Source organism: Hylobates moloch, unplaced genomic scaffold, assembly GCF_009828535.3.
Source record: "Hylobates moloch isolate HMO894 unplaced genomic scaffold, HMol_V3 SCAFFOLD_10, whole genome shotgun sequence".
Lineage (NCBI taxonomy): Eukaryota > Metazoa > Chordata > Mammalia > Primates > Hylobatidae > Hylobates > Hylobates moloch.
In genome coordinates, this window is record NW_026652285.1 from 91,383,511 (window position 1) to 91,405,924 (window position 22,414).

At 39.2% G+C, this 22,414-nt stretch overlaps 1 protein-coding gene across 1 annotated transcript in view; it reads right to left on the reverse strand.

The window, feature by feature from the left end:
- The window catches only part of BRINP1 (BMP/retinoic acid inducible neural specific 1), a 204,221-nt gene that overhangs the window by 54,825 nt on the left and 126,982 nt on the right, over positions 1–22,414 (reverse strand). The window contains exons 4-5 of the mRNA XM_032164985.2: positions 16,964–17,133; positions 13,555–13,660 (exon numbers count right to left, since the gene is read on the reverse strand). Of these exons, the coding sequence (XP_032020876.1) occupies positions 13,555–13,660; positions 16,964–17,133 (276 nt within the window). The remainder of the gene's footprint in view (positions 1–13,554; positions 13,661–16,963; positions 17,134–22,414) is intronic.

The following is a 22,414-nucleotide window of genomic DNA, read 5'->3' on the forward strand; positions in this document are numbered from 1 at the left end:
AGTAGTCAAAGGTGGAAACAACCTAAATGTCCATTGACCAATAAATGAAAAACTAAAATGTAGTATATGTATACAATGAAGTATTAATTCTGCCATAAAATGGAATGAAGTACTGATACATGCTACAACATAGATGAATCTTGAAAATGTAAAATGGAGGAAGCCAGACACAAAATACCACATATTGTCTGATTCCATTGATTTGAAATACAGTTATCCCTTGGAATCTGCAGGGGATTGGTCCTAGAATCCCACCCTCCCACCACCCTCTGATACCAAAATCCATGAATGCTCAAGTCCCTTATATAAAATAGCATAGTATTTGCATATACCCTCCACGTATCCTTTTTTATACTTTAAATAATCCCCAGATTACTTATGACATTTAATACAATGTAAATGCTATGTAACTGTTGTTACACTGTACTGACTTTTTGTACTTTTTATTTTTGTAGTATCATTATTAATTTTTAAATATTCTCTATCTGGTTGGTTGAAGCCACAGATCCAGAACCCACAGATATGGAACTCAAGGGTATAGAGGGCAGACTGCACCCAGAATAGGCAAATCTATAGAGGAAGAAAGCAGATTAGTAGTTATCAGGGGCTGAAGGGAAGGGGAAATAGAGAATAACTACTTAGGGGATATAGAATTTGTTTCGGGGGTTGTGTAAAGTAGTAGAAATAGTAAGGATATTTGCACAACATTGTGAATGTACCGTCGCTAAATTTAACACTTTAAAATGATTAAAACTTAATACTTTAAAATGATTAAAGTGTTAAATTTTATGTTGTGTATATTTTGCAACAATAAACACATAAGATTCAAAACAAATCGATTCGATAGTTCAAATAACTTTAAACCAGTAAACATTTATTGAGCACCTACTATAAGCTAAACACTATGAGAAAGAGAAGCAAATAATGAACAAATGAAAAAGCATATGGTTTCTCCTCTCAGCAATCTCAGTTACAATTTAGTGGCAGATGTGTACAATTGTACACATAAGACAAGACAGAATGTATCTGGAATATAATAGAGGCACATTAAAAACACTTTGTTGACAGTGCAAAAGGAGAGCTTAATTCTAAGGTAAGTTGTTAGGAAGAAGATAAGAATTGGCCCAATCATCTTAAAAAATAAACAGGCACCATATCTCCATGGAGTCAATAAACTAATTATCATGGGTAACTTATTTAGGTTTTGGCCATCCTGATGCCTCATTTCTGCACGATCAATGAGATCGACAAGGAATCTAATGGGACATGGTTGTTAAATAGACCAAATTGCAACATCGACCATTTATCTCTCATGATTTCCATGCTGCGTACTTGGCCACAAGTTTATTTGAAAGATGTAGCCCCACATGGCTACATACCAAGAAGTAACTCCCTGATACTCCTTCTCTCAGCATCAGTTTATACCCCATCAGTTTGTGCTTGCTTAGAATTCTTTACTCCTTCCTGCCCAAGTCTGAGTCTTTAAGTTCCCTCCAGATTCCAGGTTTCTGTAGGTCAGAAGCAGCTCTTTTTATAGTCATATACTCCTGGATTGCTGCAAAGCCTAGTATCATCTATTCTAGGGTTTTTTTGTCTTTTCCGGTTATAGATCCATTTCAGAATATGAGAATAATTATGGAAATCGGTCACACCTACACAAGTTGGCAAGTAATTTTAGGAAAATCACAGACTGTCTAAAGTAAATAGCAGAACCTAGAAAGGTTATGGTGCTGGCACATGGAAAGGGCTATATAAATTCTTGATCTAGTAAAAACCATAACTATTATATATATGCCCCAGGTTGGGAAGCAAAATGATGTAGAGTTTAAGAATACCAGCACTGAGTGGATCTGGGTTCAAATTCCTGCTCTAAAAGGTAGTTACTTAACTTTTATGAGCTTCAATTTTCAAATCTGAAAAATGGGACTGTGTTGAGGTTTACATAAAATATTGATATAAAGAAGTGAGCTCTATACCTGGCACATGATAATTGTTCAAAAATAATAGCCTTGATTATTACTATTCTTATTTTATGAACCCTCTTGGTTTTTAGATCAGGTGCTTTCTATATGTTTTCCAAATAAATGAAGAACAATAGCTCTCAGATACATGTGTTCTTATTCCCATTTTACAGATTAAGACCTAAGTAAGCTCAGAGGCCTAATTAACCAGCCAAAGTTCTTTATCCCTAGCAAATCTTCTCTGCCCATCCTCCTCATTCTATTTGATTTCTGATTAAATCTTCTCTGCCCATCCTCCTCATTCTATTCGGTTTCTGATTGAGTCTTTGATTGGTATCTTCAATCCCTTTCTTCTTGAGAAGAATCCTTCTCCTCTGGCGAGCATAGAACAAGGTGCTCCTATGTTCATAAAGTAAAAGCAACAGTTGGATGCAGCTAGCTGGGTGGAAATCAGTAATCTCATTTTTCATGAAGACACTAAAGGCACTGCTCTTTCATTGAAAGGGCCTCACTGGCAGAGCCACAGGAAGCCAGAAACATAAATTCCCATTAGTGCCTCCAGGTCCCTGCTAACTGGACAAGAGAGGCTGTAGGCATGAGCCATTGCTTGTGACTCTAGACTAAGTCCTAACAAAGATGATTCACCCCAAAGCTGCTGCTGAGACCAAGTACTGGCAACAATCACTTAGTGTATCACCCTGAAGTTCCAAGTCCATATAAAGTGATGGTCGTGTGGGAGAGGAGGGGGCTTTAGAAAAAGGAGACCTATTCACTCTCTGTCTTTTCATCCTCTTTGAGCCTCAATTTCTTCATCTGTATAGTGGGGAGCATGATCCCTAACTCTTAGTTGGTGGGATGGATAAATGGGCTAATGGTTATAAACTCAATGTCTAAGAAGGATAGCATCTCAAAAAAATGTTATTTTTAAACATTTCTCCTACACTTTCTTTTTCTACTACTTGTTGCAAGATGATTTTGAAAATACTCATCTTCGCTCCATCTGTGACATCTAGCTACTGAGAAATGGGATTATCGACACTACTCTTCATCAGACTGCTCCTCTTGCTCTGCCCTGTCCTCTCCCTCTACCCCCTTCTTCACTTCCCCTCCCCTTTCTCTCTTTCCACACTTCTTTCTCTTCCTTTCTTTCCTTTCCCCTTCCTCCTAATCTTCCTTAGCTCATTATCTTCCACTGTCACTCTAGCACCAATTATATTCAAAAACTCAATTCAGCAAATACATGTATATACATGTATATACACACACACACACACACACACACATATATATAATATATAATTCCTATGCCCATGGCACTACATTAAATATTATGAAATGTAAAATTGGCAAGGAAAAATCCTTGCTTTTAAAGAGGCCTATACTCTAATCTAATAGAGAAGATAAAAACCTAAACATAAATGAATATGTTGCAAGGTGAGTAAAAAAAAAAAAAAAATCATACTGTAAATGAGGGGTAATCAAAGAGTTATAATGGGGTGAGAGGAGGGAAATTTTTATCCAGTCCTGTGTATGTGCATGTGTGCATGCAAGATACCATTTTAAATGGTTCCTGAAGACTAAGTAGAATGCCGGTGAGTTGAGATGGGAATGCAAGGTATCTCTGGTAGAGGATACGGCTGAGCAAAGACAAATGGGAAAGAAGAGGATGAGTTGGAGGAAAGATAATCTGCATGATTGCACATGTTGGTTATTATCATTGCCTCTTATAGGAGAGTCCCACCTCTATTGTTCCAATGGGCTTTAGAACTGAAGCTAGAAAGGGAATTTGGGACCCCATGAATGTGGGGAAACCATGGAGTGATTTCAGGCAAGCGTCAGTCCTAATAGGCTATGACTTGGGAAGATTAATACAAAGGGGTGAATTGATGTATATTGAATAAAGATCCATTGAGAAAAATATTAATTACTTGATTGATTCATAAACTGATCAAACTGAGATTAAAGTTGCCAAGTACGCTTTTTATGTATATGTATTTGGTTTAATCCTCTAGACTGTGATCCTCCACTGTGACTAACACAGTGGTTGTTCTTAATATTTGGCACACCATAAATACTTGCTGTGGTTTTTGTGGAAGGATTTGCTGAGTTCCTGACTATGTAAGGAACACTGCATTTATTCATTCAGCATATATTTAATGAGCACTTGTTATTGGCCAAGCACATATGCCATGGAGGATGCAAATATAAATAAAGCAAATATTTTGCAAGTAACACATTGATAGAGGTGGTAAAAATAATACCTAACTTTTTTTAATGCCTAATCTAAGCCAGACATAATGTATATTCTTACATGCATAATACAACAACCATTGGAAGTAAGTTAGTAATAGAGGCTCAGAGGCTGCAGTAACTTATCTGAAACCTCTCAGCCAGCAAATGGTAGAACTAGTACTGGAACTAAGGTCCGTTTGACTCCAGGGCCTTTTCTTGAAACCACTATTCTACATTGTATCTCCTTATGTAAGAAAGAGAGGGACAATGGTCATAATGTAGAAGGTCAGAGAAGCAAAAGAAGCCAGGAGGCTTCTCAGAAGAGGTGGCATTTGGAGAATTCAATGGTATGACCCTTCCTGGAAGATGTAACATCCAAAGCAATAGCAAAAGCACATGCCCTTTTGAAGAATGCTGTGCGTGCAATGCAGCACAGAGAATGGCATACAGTAGGCCCTCAGGAAATGGTCATTAGGTTGAACTGAATCCAGTATCATGTGGGAGAAGAAGTGTAAGGGTTCAAAGAAGAAAACAGAGTTCACTATGGGCTGAGTGATTCATTCATGTATTCATTCATACAGTCATACAGCAAATATCTTTTCAGCAGTGTCTATATATCAGTCTCTATGTATTGTGCCAGAGAGAGAGATGGTTCTTATCAAACAAGAATCTAAGACAATTGGAGAGTCAGATTAATAAAAGGATGATGATACTACTGTGTGGCAACTCCTAGAGAAGTTGTGCAGACCATCTAATGGCCTGGGGAGGGGAGTTTAGAGAAGCTTACCTGAGAGAGATGAAAAGTTCAGGAATTGGAGAAAGGCTGTGTAAAAGTGCAGGGCAATAAAAAAATAAAAATAATAGTTTTCAAAAGATGCCTGTAGTGAAATGTAAGAAATGGCGTGGGCCTGGAGCATGGATATGGTATATGTTGGGTGATAGCATAAGGCAAAGCCAAGAAGATTGGCAAGGCTTGCATTTGAACAGCCTGGTGTTAAGTTAAGAAATCTAAACTGTATACCAAAACTTTCACGGGGGCTGTGAAGGGCTGTGAGGAGGGAAGCGAGAATCTGATTCGGCTTTAAGAAGATCACGCTGGCTGCTGTGAGGCAACGGATCAGCAGGAGTGAGATCTGAACAAGAAGGCTGCTTTGACCCTCATTGTACTGATCCGGGGAGGGGAGAAATGATGAGATGAGGAACTGAACCAAGGTGGAGGGTGGAGAAGGAATGATTCTGATGAGGGGACATTTGTGCTTGGCATTGAGAGATGGGCCACATTCAATAAAAGAGAGTGAGGATGTCATTGTAGGCATAAGGAGAGTCCGGGTGCATGAGCGATAGGGAATCTTCTAGTCTAGAAGGAGCTGAGGTTTCAAGCAGAGACAGAAAAAGAAAAGGTCAATGAAGATGGGAAGAAGAAGAAAAAAAGAGGATGATGAAGAGAAGGAAGATAAATGATTTAAGACCAAGAAACCAGGTAGACCATTTGAATGTGAAGCTTTGGAGAAGGCTCTCAAAACACAAGTCTCAGGTGGCCCTGTTGGAGGTTCAGGCAGAGGGTAGACGATACCTCAAGTTAGTGGTCTCTGACCCCATCTCCCTGTTCTGGCCTAGCCTCCCATCTGCTAATGATCTCTATCCTCCTTGCATTCATCTTTACCTTTTGGAAATTGGGAATAAGCTAACAACCTCATCAATTTTTCAGGGGAAATACCTTATGACATTGAATCTACAAATCTAAGATGATATTTACTGTAAAACACACCACTGTTTTATGTATACTAAGAAAATAATACCCTGCCAAATTAAACTAAGACACATCATCAATAATAAAAAGCATTCTAATTTCAGAGGTATTAAAATCTGAAAATCATACAATTTAAAATCCATGATAGGTAACCAAGAAATAAAGATCAAGAAAATGCCCCTATTACCACATCTACAAATTGTACTAGCCTCTGATCTCAGGTTCTCCTTTCCCTCTCTGCCAAGAATATGTGCTCCTATCTAAGGCAAATAATTCCAGTTATGCACAAGACCCTATTTACTCTTGCCTGCTCCACTTTGATTGTAAAACCATTCCTCCCTTGCTTGCAGTATCAATTTTTCCCTCTCTACAGAATAAGTCTCAACATTGGAAAAAAGTTTTGTTGCTTCCATGTTAAAAAGAAAGGAAAAATACCACTTTACTCCTGATCACCTTAAGCTATTGTGCCATTTACTGTAATACTACTCTGTAGAGTTTTCTCTGGAATTTCACTTGAATTTGCTCCAGAATTTCACCCCCAGAATTCCATTGAAAACATCCTGTCATCAGTGACCCATGTGTTGCTAAATATCATAGTCAGCTCTCAGTCCTCACTTTAATTATACTATCAACAGTATTTGACACAGTTACTGCTATCTCTGTTTTGAAAAATATTCTTTATATAACATCCAAGATTCTATACTCTTGTCTCTCTTCCTACTTTTCTTGCCACTCCCCAGCTTCCTTGTCTTGTTCCTCATTATCATTCTATCATCACAACCTTTTAACATTAATTTCTCCATGACTCAATAACTGAATTTTTTTCTCTATCTACACTCTCTCCCAAAGTAATCTTGTTCAATCTCAGATCATTAAATAATATTTATATCCTAATTTGTATTTTCAGTTTTCTCCTCTTACCTTTCAAATGTCTTCCACTCAACATCTACATTTGGATTTCGAATAGAATTGTCAAACTTAGGTTCCAACTCAACTAGGTTTGAACCCAATTTCACATGTCCCATCAAAACTGGTCCTTACCAATCTCATCACAGCAACGTGACAATTCTACCATGGCAGTTGCTCAGGCGAAACTTTGTAGTCATCCTTGACTTCTCTCTTTCACAAATACTTTTGAGTTCATTACCAAATCATATCAGGACAATCTTAAAAATTCATCCATAAATTCAGTCACCTCTCACCACCTTCATTGTAACTATCATGATCTAAGCCACTATGTTCTCTCAACCTGGATAAACATGACAGCCTCCTAACAACTGATACCGTATAACTGTTCTTGCCCTCTACAGCCTTTCTTACTCAATAGCCATAGTTATCTATTTAAAATTTAAGTCAAGCCAAGTTACTTCACTGCCTAAATTTTCAATTGTTTCTCATTGCATCCAGAGTAAAATCTGATCTAAAGTTTTTGCCATGGTCTACAAGTTTCTACATGACCTGCTCCTTCATTATTTCTCTGATTATAAAGAAGTTTTTTTATTTGTTTATTGTCTGCTTTTGCCATACCCACACATCAATTATAAGCTCAAAAATGATTCATTTATCTTATTCACTGCTGTGAATCTGGCTTTAAAAACATACCTGACCATATAGTTGGTGCTCCATAAATATCGCTAAATAAATAAATGAGTAAATGTATGAAAGAATAAATTTCTCTATCATCCACAGATTTCAGCAAAATATTCTCTCTGCATCCCTTTCCACATCAGTGAGCTACTGAGGCACAGCTTTGCTCCCTGTATACTTCGCCATATGGATACTAGATTAAATTACATGACAATGTTGGTAAAATATTCGATGGGTTTCTTGGAAAGAGAAGTATGAAAATAAGAAGTTATCTTTATGCCATTAGTGTCATTACCACTATTTGAGCTGTTACTGCTATGACTACTAATAGCCTCTGATCATTCTCATGATGCTTTTTTTCTCATTTCTAATCTCCTCCAATCCTGTTCTTTCTTTTTTCTATTTTGCTTTACCTTTGCCTTGTTTTAATAAACATTTCATGAAACATCACAAGGTGAAAATCATTAGAGCCCTTAGAGCCATTGATACTGTTCTCAATCCACCAAAGTAGCCTTCTGCAGAATCTGCCCTCCCAGCCTCATTCAAAGAGATGAGAAGAGAAATAGAGAAATACAGAGGAAACACATTTGAAGAAGCTTGAAGTTAGGCTGAGTTAAAACTCCAGCTCAGCCACTTATTAAATAACCTCTCTAGGTCATGTTTATCCAGGTTTCTTCACCTGCAAAAATGGGAATGTTATTTATGCCTTCTTCATGGGAATCATGTTGAGGATTAAAAATAAATACAATTATAAAATAAAAACAAGTTAAAATAAAAATATACATAAATAAGCAAAAATAAATCTAATAAAAATAAATTAGCACAATCTCTGGCATATGAGGAAGCATTGAAAAAAATAATATCTATTGTCATTCCTGGCTCCTCTAACCTCAGTTCATGCAGCCTGTCCTCCAGCTGGGCTGAACCACCTCCCACTTTCCCATGCCTCTCTGCTTTATTCATGTTCTATCTTTGCAGAGGATGTCAACATGGGACACGTTACTAAATAAAACCTAAACAGATACGTATTATATACACAGAAACGCATACGTACAAATAAAGCATGTGCAGCTTTTTGAATTTTCACAAAGCAACCACATCCATGTATTACCAAACGGATTAAAAAAACAGAACATCACCAATATCACCAGAAATGTCTCTCACCCCTTCAGCCACTACCCCATTCCTCTCCCTAAAGGTTAACACTATCTGGACTCCTAAAACCGTATATTTGTTTTTACCTTTTTTCACCCATCTAGGAAAAGAATCCCATAGCCTGTACTCATTTACGTCTAACTTGTTTCACTCAATGCTGTGTTCGTAAGATTCTTCCATATTGTTGTATGAAACAGTGGTTTATTCTTTCTTATTTCTGTATGGTAAGCTCATTGTATGAATGTATGGCAATTTATTTATCAGTTTTCTTGTTGATGGACATTTGGGTTGTTTCCAGTCGGAGTTATTTGAAATAGAGCTGCTGTGAACATTTATGTCTTCTGGTGAGCATGTTTTCATAGGAGTCGGAATTGATAGGTCATAGGCTAAGGACACGTGCAGTCTTTTATAGATACTGCCAAGAATTTTCCGAAGTGTTTGTACCAATTTGTGTTCCTATAAGCAATGTGCCTAAGTTCCCATTGCTTCACATTGTCCCTCCTTGATATTGTCAGTCTTTTTGATTTCAGTCATGCTCATTGCTGTGTTATGATATTAAATTGTGACTTTAATTTACACTTTTTTTCCTGACTAGGAGAGTTGAGCACCTAAGTGTTTATCTGGAATTTTGACACTCTTGTTTGTGAAGTGCTTCTTCATGTCTTTCATTCATTTTCTTTTCTTACAAGACTATTTCCCTTTTTCTTTTTGACTTCAGAAGCTTTAAAAATATGTATATTCTGTATTCTATAAGTGTTCTTTGTCAGGCACATGTATTACAAATATTTTCTTCCACTCTATGGCTTGTATGCTGATATTAATAGTATTTGGATGAACATAAATTGTAATTTTAATGTATCCAATTTATCAGCCTTTTTTTCCTTATACTTAGTGTTTTTTTTTTTTTTTGCATCCTACTGAATAAATATGAGCTCACTCAAAAATCATGAGATAATCTGTCTTATATTTTAGAAGCACTTTTGTGTGGCCTTCCACTAGGAGAATATGATACTTCCTCAGATATTATTTTTTCCTATGACTCCTCTACCTGAACAGACAGAATGAATCACTCCCTTTTCTGAATCCCCATAATGCCATGTCTTATTTTATTATGACTATTAGGTTATATTATTACCTTGAATCATAGATACTTGCCCATCTATCCTTTCTATCTCATCCCCACAAGCCATTCACCCAATTGTCTAAATTCTTTATGGTCTTTTCACTAAATCCTCATCACAATGCCTCCTAAGTAACTCTGGGATTGCTCCATTTCCTTCCATCTCAACTGGTACCCCCATGGTCTAAATCCATGGCATTTCCTCTTGAGTTCTGTAGTAGCCCCCTAACTGTCACTGAACTCTCATCCACCCCCTCTAATTAACTGCCCACACAAGAGTCAGAATGATCTTCTAAAATATCAATCTCTTCATGCTACTTCTTTTTAAAAAACCATTCCATGGTATCCATTGCTCTCAAATTAACTTTCAACTCATTAATGTGCTGCAGAAGCCTTCTAGGACTTGAAAGATTATCTTGTCTTTCTCACCATTGATGTCTGTGCTTTAATCTCACACGAGTTCCTTATTTCTTTGAATACCCCTGCATAAAGATCCTTTCTGCCTCTCTATCCATGCCTCTGTCCTCCTATTCATCCTTCAGGTCTTATCCTATATATCTTTTTGACAGAAAACTTTCCTGACTCCCTGGTACATTAAGTCCCCATGCTATCTCGTGCCATATAAACCTTATACTTTTTCTCCATTAAAATTTATTACACCTACTCTTGTTTGTTTGAAGCTCATCTTCTCTAATAGAATGTATATTTCCTTGGGGCAGAAACAATGTTCACGACTTTATTTTTTGTCTATCTCATTACCAACATGAGTTCTTTAAAAAATACATTTGTTGACTTGAACTGATTTACGATTATATGCCCGGGGTCTAGTATTGGCTTCGGCATGCAGTTAGTCTCAATAAAGGTTTTATAATTCATCATTTTCATAAAAATCCTAGAATCAGTGTTGAGAAGAACTTAAAACCACCTGCTTCCATCACCCAACTTAACTGATGCTTAAATAATCTCTATAACATTTGTACCAAATATAATCTACTTATAATTCTCTGATAACAGGGAGTCACTGCATCCTTCAGCAGATCATTCCAGGTTTGGTCATAAATGTGTACTAGACAGATCCATTTTACATTGAGTTAAAAGCTGGGATCCTTGTAACTTCCCCCTTCCTACTAGATTGGGATTGGTCCATTTTATTAATATTCATGGGATTGATTATCTTTTCTGCAAGTCTGCCTTTTAGATATCTGCAGCAAGTCATTTTTGCTTCAATTTAACCTTCTTTTACTATTTATCATAGTAAAACACTTTCTCAAGAAAAGCTGCAGTTTCTCAACATCCCTCCTGAAGTGTGATGCTCAAACATGGATCCAATCCTCCGGTTGTACTCTAACCCATCTAGGGTAGGACAGTAGGCCTGCCACCACCCTTTCCATTCATAGCATCCTTCTAATAATGTTATCGTGGCAGATCTAGATTTTAGAGAATATAAGTCTTATACAATAGCTGTTTTATTTAAAAAATAAATTCAAAATTAGACAGGAAACCAAGTGTGTATTCAGAATGAGAAAAGGTGGGCACTCGGAAGGTGCAGAATCCTTGAACCTTAAGCTTCATTGGCTTCAGGTAAATCAACCTCTAAATGTCCCTAAGATCTCAGTAATTTCCTTGATAGGAATATGTCATTAATTCCTTCTATTTTTGTTCCAATTATAACTCACAATCTTTCCACCCTCAGTATGCACAGCAGGGTGATCAAACACAGACTGGAGCTTCACTGCCTGGATTCAAATCCTGGCTCGCACTTCACACAGTCTCTACAGGTATCACATGAACTAACACATTGAAAACCCTGGCACACACAAGGAAGATCTGTCTTTCTTATCTACTTTCTTAACAGGCATTAGTAAATCTTTCTGTCGACTCTTTTTTCTGTCTACTCTTTTTTCTGCTACTCTTTTCTGGCTACTCTTTTTTCTGCTAAAGAGGGTAGGGTTACGCTCCATGTATTTAAGTTTCTAGTGTGTTGTGTTTTGTTATTTAATAGTAAACCACTTTCTTGGCCTGAATTTCCCCGAGGGATTTTCATTCACTGCCCTCAAGTGACACTACCAAGCCCTCCATGCATGTTAGAAAACAGAAGATGTTTTCCAACCACCTTCTGTAACAGGAGCATGAATCAAAGAGTTGCCAAAAGGAACCAGAAAATAAAAGTCACAGTAGTCTCTTCTTAGCTTTACCTGCCAATCTCAACCCAACTTTCTCCCACTGACATTCAGCATCACCTTTATCATATACCTTTCTAGAAGGTCACATTTTTAGTCTGCTCAAAGTTAAAGCATGTCATTTTTTTTCTGACTCTAAAGTTAATACATGATCATTGTAGCGAAGTTAGAAAAGAAAATAGATGCCTAAAATACATCATCAGTAACGTAGAGATCCAGAGGTAAGCTCTTCTAATACCTGGGCATATTTCCTTGCCACATTATTATTATTATTATTATTATTATTATTATTATTATTATTTTGAGGCAGAGTCTTGCTCTGTTGCCCAGGCTGGAGTGCAGTGGTGCGCGATCTTAGCTCACTGCAAGCTCCACCTCTCGGGTTCACGCCATTCTCCTGCCTCAGCCTCCCAAGTAGCTGGGACTACAGGCGCCCGCCACCATGCTCGGCTAATCTTTTGTATTTTTAGTAGAGACGGGATTTCACCGCGTTAGCCAGGATGGTCTCGATCTCCTGACCTTGTGATCTGCCTGCCTCAGCCTCCCAAAGTGCTGGGATTACAGGCGTGAGCCGCCGCACCCGGCCATTATTATTATTATTATTATTGAGGCAGAGTCTTGCTCTGTCACCTACGCTGGAGTGTAGTGGCGTGATTCTCGGTTCACTGCAATTTCCACCTCCTGGGTTCAAACGATTCTCCTGCCTCATCCTCCCGAATAGCTGGGACTATAGGCGCACACCACGACGCCCAGCTAATTTTGGTATTTTTAGTAGAGACTGGGTTTCACCATATTGGCCAGGCTGGTCTTAAACTCCTGACCTCGTGATCCACCCACCTCGGCTTCCCAAAGTGCTGGGATTACAGGCGTGAGCCACTGCACCTGGCCTATTTTTATTTATCTCTTTAAATTATTAAGATCGTGCCATCCATTCCATCAGAAATCTTTTATTTATCAACATTATATCAAATTATTTTTACATATTATTGGAAATTCTTTATAAACATCAGTACCAGTTTAATATTATGTTGTATTAATGCAATATATTCACTTAGTCTTCTCGTGAAAAATTAAAGTCCTCACTTTTTTGATATAATACATTATGCTTTTTAAAAACAGTGCTATGTGTACTTAAAGCCTTGTCCAACTTTTCCCTGCAATCTCCTCTCCTTTTTATGATGTGAATTAATAAGGATGAAATTACTATTTTAAAGGATATATTTTCTTTAAAATAATGTATATGGAGCCCCAAACATAAACTTGACATATACAGACACCAAAGAAATATAGATATTTATAAATACAAATTAATTAAAGCTCACATTCCCTTACTATCTGAAAACTAATTAATAATCATGAATTTAATGTCCTGCCTATGTTAAAATTCTAAATATATATGTATACATGGTATCATAACTGTCTAATTTCCATATTTGCAGTTTTCATTAGATTTTCTATGCTTCCTCTTCTTTATTCTCCCTTCACTCCATCCCTCCTGATCCCCTCTCCCACATATCACATCCATGATGTTTCCCCCAACTGACCCCACTTTTTCCACTGGCTTCCTACCTTGAAGGTGCAGTTTGCTCTCCGTGCTTTGCAGAAGGACGGAACTCACAGAGTCCAGATTGTCATAGCTGTTACAGCCCAGAGGCCCAGTGCGTGTCTCTGTGACCTGCGGTAGATATCAAATAAGATAGGTGTGAGACAGCAGTCTTTTTCTAGGACGTACCCCAAAGAGTCATGCCTCAGCAGAGCAAAGCCAGCAGAAAAGGCCTCCTGGTTTGTGTCAATGGTCACTTTCTGAGCTCCGTGCTTGTGTCTGGGACCAAGCACAGCTGTCACTGAGTAGACAGGTTAGCAGGGTGGTCAAGCACACAGAGTGCATGCCTGTTTCTACCACTGGTTCTCACTTCACACGGTGGCTGCAAGTAGACATGAACTTATAAGTTGACGCACTATATTTCAAAAGCATTGGCTTTGGAATCAGAAAAAATAGTGTTAAATCCTGCCTAGGCCATGTATTTACCCTGGGACCTAGGGAAGCCAAATGACTTCTCTAAGTATCTGCAAACCAAAGCTAGTAAATCTCTTCCAGAGAGGTTGTGAGACCAGGTACAATGGGTCTAAACGCCTAGCACATGGCATGTGTTCCATAATGGGTACCTTATTACAAAATGGCTCTATAAGTTATAATGAGTACATATACACCATTATTAGGCAAGAACAAGAAAACGATGCCCATTTTCCTAAAGAAGTTTTAGCAAGAAGCATTGTGCTGCCACAGGAGAAAATGACCCAATCCTGTGGACGCGCATTTCCAAAACATTGTCTTAGAAAGACTTGAGGTAGTGGGTAAAAGAGGAACAGCTATTCAAAAAGATAACCTTGAAATAAGAAGGGCTTAGTATGAAAAGAAGCCTCTTCATTTATTTAGCCTTTGCTTCCCTTATTTAGGGTTGTTTTGAAGTTTGCATTCAGCTATAGAAACACAGCATCCATTGTAGGGAACAATGACTTGGGAGGCAGCCACACACACCTTCTCTGCCCTTTTCCAGCTGTGAAACCTTGGATCAGTAACTTTCTCATTCTAAGCCTCAACTTCCCCATCTATAAAATGTTAGTAATGCTATCAGTCACCAAAATAGGGTCAAGAGATTATATTTTTGAAGTGTTTAGCACTTAGGGTGCAGTCATATTTAGTAAATGGGGAATAATTAGGTTTTGTATTTTTTGTTTTGTTTTACACATAATTTCTTTTTATATAAAATAATAACATATTTATTATTGAGAGAGAGTTAAACTTACCAATTTATTTTCCTAAAGATACCTATGCTGGGGAGAACGGTGAATGGGCAAAACTTCTCCACCCGGGTTAGTGGCTGGTCTTAAACAGACCCAGGCCAGCTGCGGTGGCTCACGACTGTAATCCCAGCACTTTGGGAGGCCGAGGTGGGCAGATCACAAGGTCAAGAGATCGAGACCATCCTGGCCAACATGGTGAAACCCCATCTCTACTAAAAATACAAAAATTAGCTGGGCGTGGTGGCGCGCACCTGTAGTCCCAGCTACTTGGGAGGCTGAGGCAGGAGAATCGCTTGAAACCGGGAGCTGGAGGTCACAGTGAGCCGAGATTGCGCCATTGCACTCCAGCCTGGGTGACAGAGCGAGTCTCCATCTCAAAAAGACAACAACAACAACAACAACCACCAAAACAGACCCAGTAGTGAGACAAGTTTGAGACAGCTTGGTCTTGACGTAGTGGCAAGAAATGGCATGAAAAATCCAAGGGCCAAATTAAGTGCAGAAGACAGTCCTACCATAATAAATGGTTTCTTGAGTGGCCTCTGTGCAATTTCTCTGAGAAATTCCTCCTAAAGAGGCAGACTGCACCTCTAGGATACACAAAAGAGGATTATCTTCTGACAGAGCTTCAATATCTCAATTCCGCATCCCATCCAGCGGGGAGAGAACCATTTGTTGATAATGAAAACCAGGTCTCTGTGGCACTCTGACTCCAATGGCTTCATAAAGATCCATCTCTCTGCACCGAGTTCCCTAACAACATAATCCCCCAAATATAGGTGATTCTTTTCGGATAAACCAGCCCTTTGTTTGTCGGTCTGATTTATTTCTCTCCTTACTACCTCCCTCCTCAGTAACTCTCTCCCTCCCACACTTTTCTCTCTCCTTAGTCAATTTCTGACTCATCTGCCAGCCTTGGCAGGGTAAGACCCCCTTGGCCTTATCCTCACCCTTTTTCCCTACAGATATCTTGGAAAGTCTTAATAAAATGCTAGGTCTGCATTTTCTTTAGAAGAAATTAAAGACTGAGATGTAAAATGCAGGCATAATCTGGTTAAAGAACATTTGAGATGGAAACATCTGTACTGAAACCCTCAGAAGAGCAAACATTTTATGTCGAGGATGTCCTCCCACATTCTCTTTATAGAGGCTGTCTGAATTTGTTGTGTTTAAAATGGAATCTTGTTAAAGTTCCTGTGCTCTCAGGCACTGAATTGGAAGTCCAGGGCTGCTTTTCTCAATGTGACCATTTAATTTTTAATTAGCTAAAATGGAATAAACTTAAACAATGAGCTCCTTGGTAGCCATATTTTAGGTGTTCAATAACCCCAGGTGACTAGTGGCTACTATCTCGGCTAGCACAGATACAGGGCCTTTCCACCGTCTTAGAAGGTACTACTGGACAGCGCTGGTGTAGACGAGCATAGATCAGCAAACCCCAAAGTTCCTGTTTTGGTAAATAGAGTCATATTGGAACATAGCCATGCCCATTTGTTTTTATATCATCTATGGCTGCTTTTATGCTACAACAGCAGAGTTGAGTAATAGCAACACAGGCCATACCGCCCACCGTGCCTAAAATAATTATTGTTTGGTCTTGTACAGAAAACTTTTGCTGACTGCTGGTCTTGAGAGCAGAGTTCTAGTCCCTGTTAAGTTATTCTCTAACTGTGTAACCCTCAGAAAAAGGCTTTAAACCTTTAGCCTCAGTTTTCCCATCTGTAAAATGGTGAGTGGGGAGGAAAGAATAAAAAACATAGATGTTTAAAATATTGCTGAGCTAGGCATCAGTAATCTAATCATTGCTATCTCTGAGACCTCAGGAAAATCATTTACCTCTTCATAGTCTCTGTTTCTCCTCTAGAAAGGGGATTTGATAATCTCCATACAGAAGACTGAATGAGAGAACTGTTGATAATTATGCCATAACTATAGCCAGGATACTCTAGCAAATCAGTACATATGGCCACTGGAATGACAGTGCACACTGATATTAATTACAAGGTATGTGACAATATCAGTCAAAGCAGCTGGCAGAGGGCGTCACGGGCTACATGGTTATGAACCCAGAAATTACATCCGTGCATCCACTCTCAGAATGCCTGCATTGCACTGCTGTTGTATTGAGAACCTGTCACCCAAAGTGGAACCAAGGTACCCCCCAGAGCTGTACCTTGATTGCTCCAGTTGATATCTGGATCTCATGAAGCCTCCTCATGGTGCCATCACGGTCAACAAAGTAGGATGATGCGAGCTGGTGCAGAGCTTCAACACTTTGAGTGGCATTCCCTGACTTCCTGTCAAGGCGACTTTTGTCCATATACATGGTCAAAGCCTCCTCCCCTGGATGGGAAAGAAAAGTAGGTAAGAAAGTTTGTCGAGCTTTCATGTGGGAGGACAGGTATGGGACCTGGATGCTGAAAACAGCCTAAAATCTCCAACCAATGTGGCCCACGTTTCCTTCTGCCTCTAAAAATCAAAGGCACAATGAAAATAAACTGTCTAGAGGCGGCTGTAAACACCAGGCTTCATTAGGACAAGAATCATTAAAAAACCCCCAACAACAAAGTCCAGCCCCTAATAATTGACTTCATGCTTCTCACCAGCATCATCTTATAACAAAACCCTCTTCCCTCTTCCAAGAAAGTTCAGTCTCTTCTATACAATGGCAAATGTGGCATAGACATTCTCTTCTCATTCTTTTCTCCTCCTCCTTTGTCTCCTCATTATCATGCAGTTCCTCCTTTTCCTCTACTCTCCCATCTCCCCTTCCTTCAGTTCTTTCTCCTTTCCTTTTTCTCTTTCCCCTCCCCCGATCTTTTCTTAATAGACAAATGAAGGGCGGATAGCTAGAGAGATAGATATTTGGATGGAAGCAAATGGATGAATGATAGACATGTTTAAATAAATGTAGATGCAAATATAAAAATGTATACATTTTCTTCTGTGAAGTTTTTCTTAGACACGCACACATAGATCAGTAACACTGCTAAACTATGACTTTTAATTTGGATAAAGAACTGTTTCTCCAGAACTCCAGAAAGGAAGCTCCAGGGAGCTGCCTCTACTCTCTATCAACTGTGTCAACAAGGGCATGTTTCTTTTTTCTTTCTTTTTTTCATTCTAAGATGCTTTATTTGGTAAACAGTTGAAAACCTGAAGCTACATTATCACAAACTGGTGCAAACTTTTTTTTTTAAGTTCTGGGGTACATGTGCAGGATGTGCAGTTTTGCTACATAGGTAAACAAACGTGTGCCGTGGTGGTTTGCTGCACCTATAAGCCCATCACCTAAGTATTAAACCCAGCATGCATTAACTATTTTTCCTAATGCTCCCCCACCCTACCCCTCTGACAGGACCCAGTGTGTGTTGTTGCCCTCCCTGTGTCCATGTGTTCTCATCATTCAGCTCTAAGTGAGAACATGTGGTGTTTGATTCTCTGTTCCTGCCTTAGTTTGCTGAGGATAATGGCTTCCAGCTCCATACATGTCCCTGCGAAGGATATGATCTCATTCTTTTTTTGGGCTGCATAGTATTCCATGGTGTATATGTACCACATTTCCTTTATCCAGTCTATCATTGATGGGCATTTGAGTTGATTCTATGTCTTTGCTATTGTGAATAGTCCTGCAATGAACATATGTGTGCATGTATCTTTGTAACAGAATGATTTATATTCCTTTTGATACATACTCAGTAATGGGATTGCTGGGACAAATGGTATTTCTGGTTCTAGATCTTTGAGGAATCACCACACTCTCCTCTACAATGGTTGAACTAATTTGCATTCCCACCAACAGTGTAAAAATGTTTGTTCAATTGCTTTGTCCTTTTTTTCTCAATTGATTTCTCCTTTTTGTCTTTTTCAGTGTAGCTGCAAGAAAATTTAAAAGGAGCAGATGTGACTCACACTTGGGGTGACATCATATATCCATTGGCTAGTGCTGGTCTAGGGATACAGAGTCATAGGAGATCATTTCAATACACCAGGTGAATAGCTAAGGTAGGGGAGTGCACAGAATGCAACACAGACCAGAGAAAGGGTGGGCACCTGCATCCTGTAGATAATGTGGACCACAAGGCCTGGATGATCTGGGCACTCCAGCTATAACTTTTGCTGCTCTCTGTGTTTGCTCTACCCTGTACAAATGTGCCCCATTTTCCCTCATTGTTAGGACTTCTATTTTTCTGTTTTTCTTCTGGCTAACTTATAGTCATCCTTCAGGTATCACTGAAGACATCACTTCTGGGATGCCTTCCCTTAGTCCTTCACTCCTTACCTGAACTAGATTAATAACTCTCAGGTTTTACAGGCCAAGGCTTGAGTTCAGTTCATGGTAAAGCACTTGCGTTTGCAGTTTCCTCAGAAGCTTTACTGTTACGTAGTAATACATGATTGTCTATCCTTTGGGCCCACAGCAACCTGAATAGATTTGGCTTAAAACTGATGCTATATCCAATTAGACTTTGAGTTCCAGGGGCCATGGGAAGTGGGGCAGGGGAACAAGGACTCCATCCAATTCATCTTTCTAATGTTCCAATGCTTATCCTAGGGTCTGATGAAGAACAGATGTTCAGTTATCAGTTGATGGATAAGTAGATAGATAGATAGATGAGTGGATGGGTGTATAGATGAACAGACAGCTGAGTGGAAAGGCAAAAGTTAAACAAGTGAATATGCTAAGAGTTTGAGCCATGAGGCAGAGGAAATAAATGTTCCACGTGTCAGCTCAGGCTCTCTTAGGGACCTGTGAAGGAGAAGGTGAAACAAGCCCAGTTCCCTCTGGACTGAGAACTGGCAGAAGCAAACCTTTAGATCAAGAGGGGTTAATGGGCTTCTTGCTGCATTATTAAGGCTTAATTTCTTGTTTATTAAGAGAATGTTCTGTTTAGAATCGCTTTCCCCCTTGGGCATTCCTGCAAATTGCCTCTTCACCCCACATAGGCCTTTTCTGAGTCTTTCTGTTCTCCAGGAGACTTCACCTCACTCTGCAGCACCTTGTTTCAGAGGTGAAGAAAAGGGGACTCTCAAAGGGAATGAGGAAGACTGGAAGCTGATCCTGTTACTTTTTGAGTCAATAGGAGATTTTGCTCCCAGATAGGAGATGAGGTGTCTGGACTTTAGCCCTCTGGGACATAACTCTTCCTTTCCTTCTGAGCCCCGGGGATTTTATTCTCAGCCTTCCTCTTAGTCAAGGGGACCTCTCCCAAAATGCAGGGAGGGAAATAGTGAATATACAAATAAACAAAAAAGATGAGCCCTCATGTATAAAAAGACATCCATGCAATACACACACTCATATGCATGTGCAAGCTCACATACACACACACACATATACATGCTGCAACCATATATATGTGAGTGATGTGTACACATGTGTGCAACGTGCATGAATACATGCTCATGTATAAATTAACTCATATCTAAGCAGGAATAGGCTTTGTGAACATCTGTCTATACAGGTAGGCATTTGTGCACATCTGTTTACACAGATGTACTTCCATGCACGTATAGTCATACATCCAAGCTTCATCACACGTGTCACACAGGCACCCAGTCTCCAAGGTGGTTCCTTCAGCCCCAAGATATGGTCATCAGGGGGACTAAGGAAAATTTCTATGCCTGTCTTCTTGTGTGTTTTTCCCTTCACCCCCCTTCATAAGAGTATTCACATGATGTATTTTATTAGTTTAATAAATTTCACCAAAAATCTGGAGATCTCATGGAAGTCTCTTATTTGTTGGCCCTCCCATCACCTCTGCTTCTCCATTCCCATAGCCTTCCCTTCCTCTTTCCTCTTCCTAAAGAGCGAAACAAACACATTTATTTGTCTCATAGATGACAGGTTAAGAAGCATCTTTTAGTATTTGATTATCCCCTTGTAAACTTACCTGACACGTCAAAGAGTTTATCAAAGCATTTTTTCTCAGTGAACACAGTGGTCTTAGAAAAAATTATAGTGAATAAAATTCTTTGCACCTCCTTGTTTATAGATAAAGAAATTTATATTCAGACAGAAAAGTGAATTTCTCAGTGTCTCCCACTCATCTAGGGAGTAGAAGAATTGGGTCTTAATCTGGATTCCCAAGTTTCTTAGCCCCATTAAGTAATAACAGTAATAGTAAGAACAAGAATAGTAACATAGCAACAACTTGTTAAGTGTCAGACAGTGTGCTAAGCACTTTCAATAGATGATTTTATTTAATTTTTGCAATATGCATGAAGGACTATTATTGTAACTATTTACAAAAAAGGAAAACTGAGGCTTAGAGGATCGAGTTACTTGCCAAGGTGACGGTGAAGGTTAATACTGAGTGTCAACTTCATTGGATTGAAGGATGCAAAGTATTGTTCCTGGGTGTGTCTGTGAGGGTGTTGCCAAAGGAGATTAACATTTGAGTCAGTGGACTGGGAAAGGCAGACCCACCCATAATCTGTGTGAGTACAATCTAATCAGCTGCCACCATGGCTAGAAGGAAAGCAGGCAGAATGTGAAAAGACTAGACTGGCTTAGCCTCTCAGGCTACATCTTTTTCCCCTGCTGGATGTTTCCTCTCCTTGAACATCGGACTCCAAGTTCTTCAGCTTTGGGACTCGGACTTGCTTCCTTGCTCCTCAGCTTGCGGATGACCTATTATGGGACCTTGTGATCGTGTGAGTCAATATTCCTGAATAAAATCCCCTTTATATATACATCTACCCTATTAGTTCTGTCGCTCTAGAGAACCCTGACTAATACAGTGACACTAAGCTGGTGAACAGCCGGAGGCAGGACTAGAAGCCAGGTGATCAAACTCCAGAGCCTGCTCTTTCATTCCCTACAACTTCCCACCTCCCTTCTCTCATACTGCAGAGGAGGCGCTTAAAAAACATATTTTCCATAAGTGAATGAATGAAGTGATGATGTAAGAAGAGCTTTGCATCATTTATGGCATAAAGTGTCGAATCAACAGTAAATTTCTTTGCCTTCCCTCTCTCTACTCCTCCACACTGAGGGCTGAGGGAACATTTAGGGCCTGCTGTCCAACACCAGATCTCAATCCAAAGCTTTGCATATTTTAAAATGTTGTGTTGTAAAAATAGGAGAGGAACAAGGCTCTGTGAATAATTCACCACCTTGCCTTAGAGAAATTAAAAATATATTTCATTGAGGAAGAAAGGTCTTGGTTACTTGGGGTTTCCAGGAACTCAGACAAGAGCACAGCTTTTAATGGAAGAATTGAATTGGTCTCAATGCCTTTTTCTCCCCCAAGTGAGATGGGGGGGGGGGATGTCCAAAGAAAAGAGCTTAGGTTAATGCTACCCTTAATGTAGAAATGAATTCATTTTCACTTTACAACAGAATAGAATTTACACTAATGATTTAATATTCAAAGTCCTACTTAACTTAGTATCTAACTGGCAACAGACAACTAACACATGCTGGTTGGTTGGTTGGTGGAGAGGGTATTGGGTTGGTGGGGAAGTGAGTTGGTTAAAGAGATGACTGACAGCTGGGCACGGTGGCTCACGCCTGTAATCCCAGCACTCTGGGAGGCTGAGATGGGCAGATCACAAGGTCAGGAGATCGAGACCATCCTGGCTAACACGGTGAAACCCCGTCTCTACTAAAAAAAAAAAA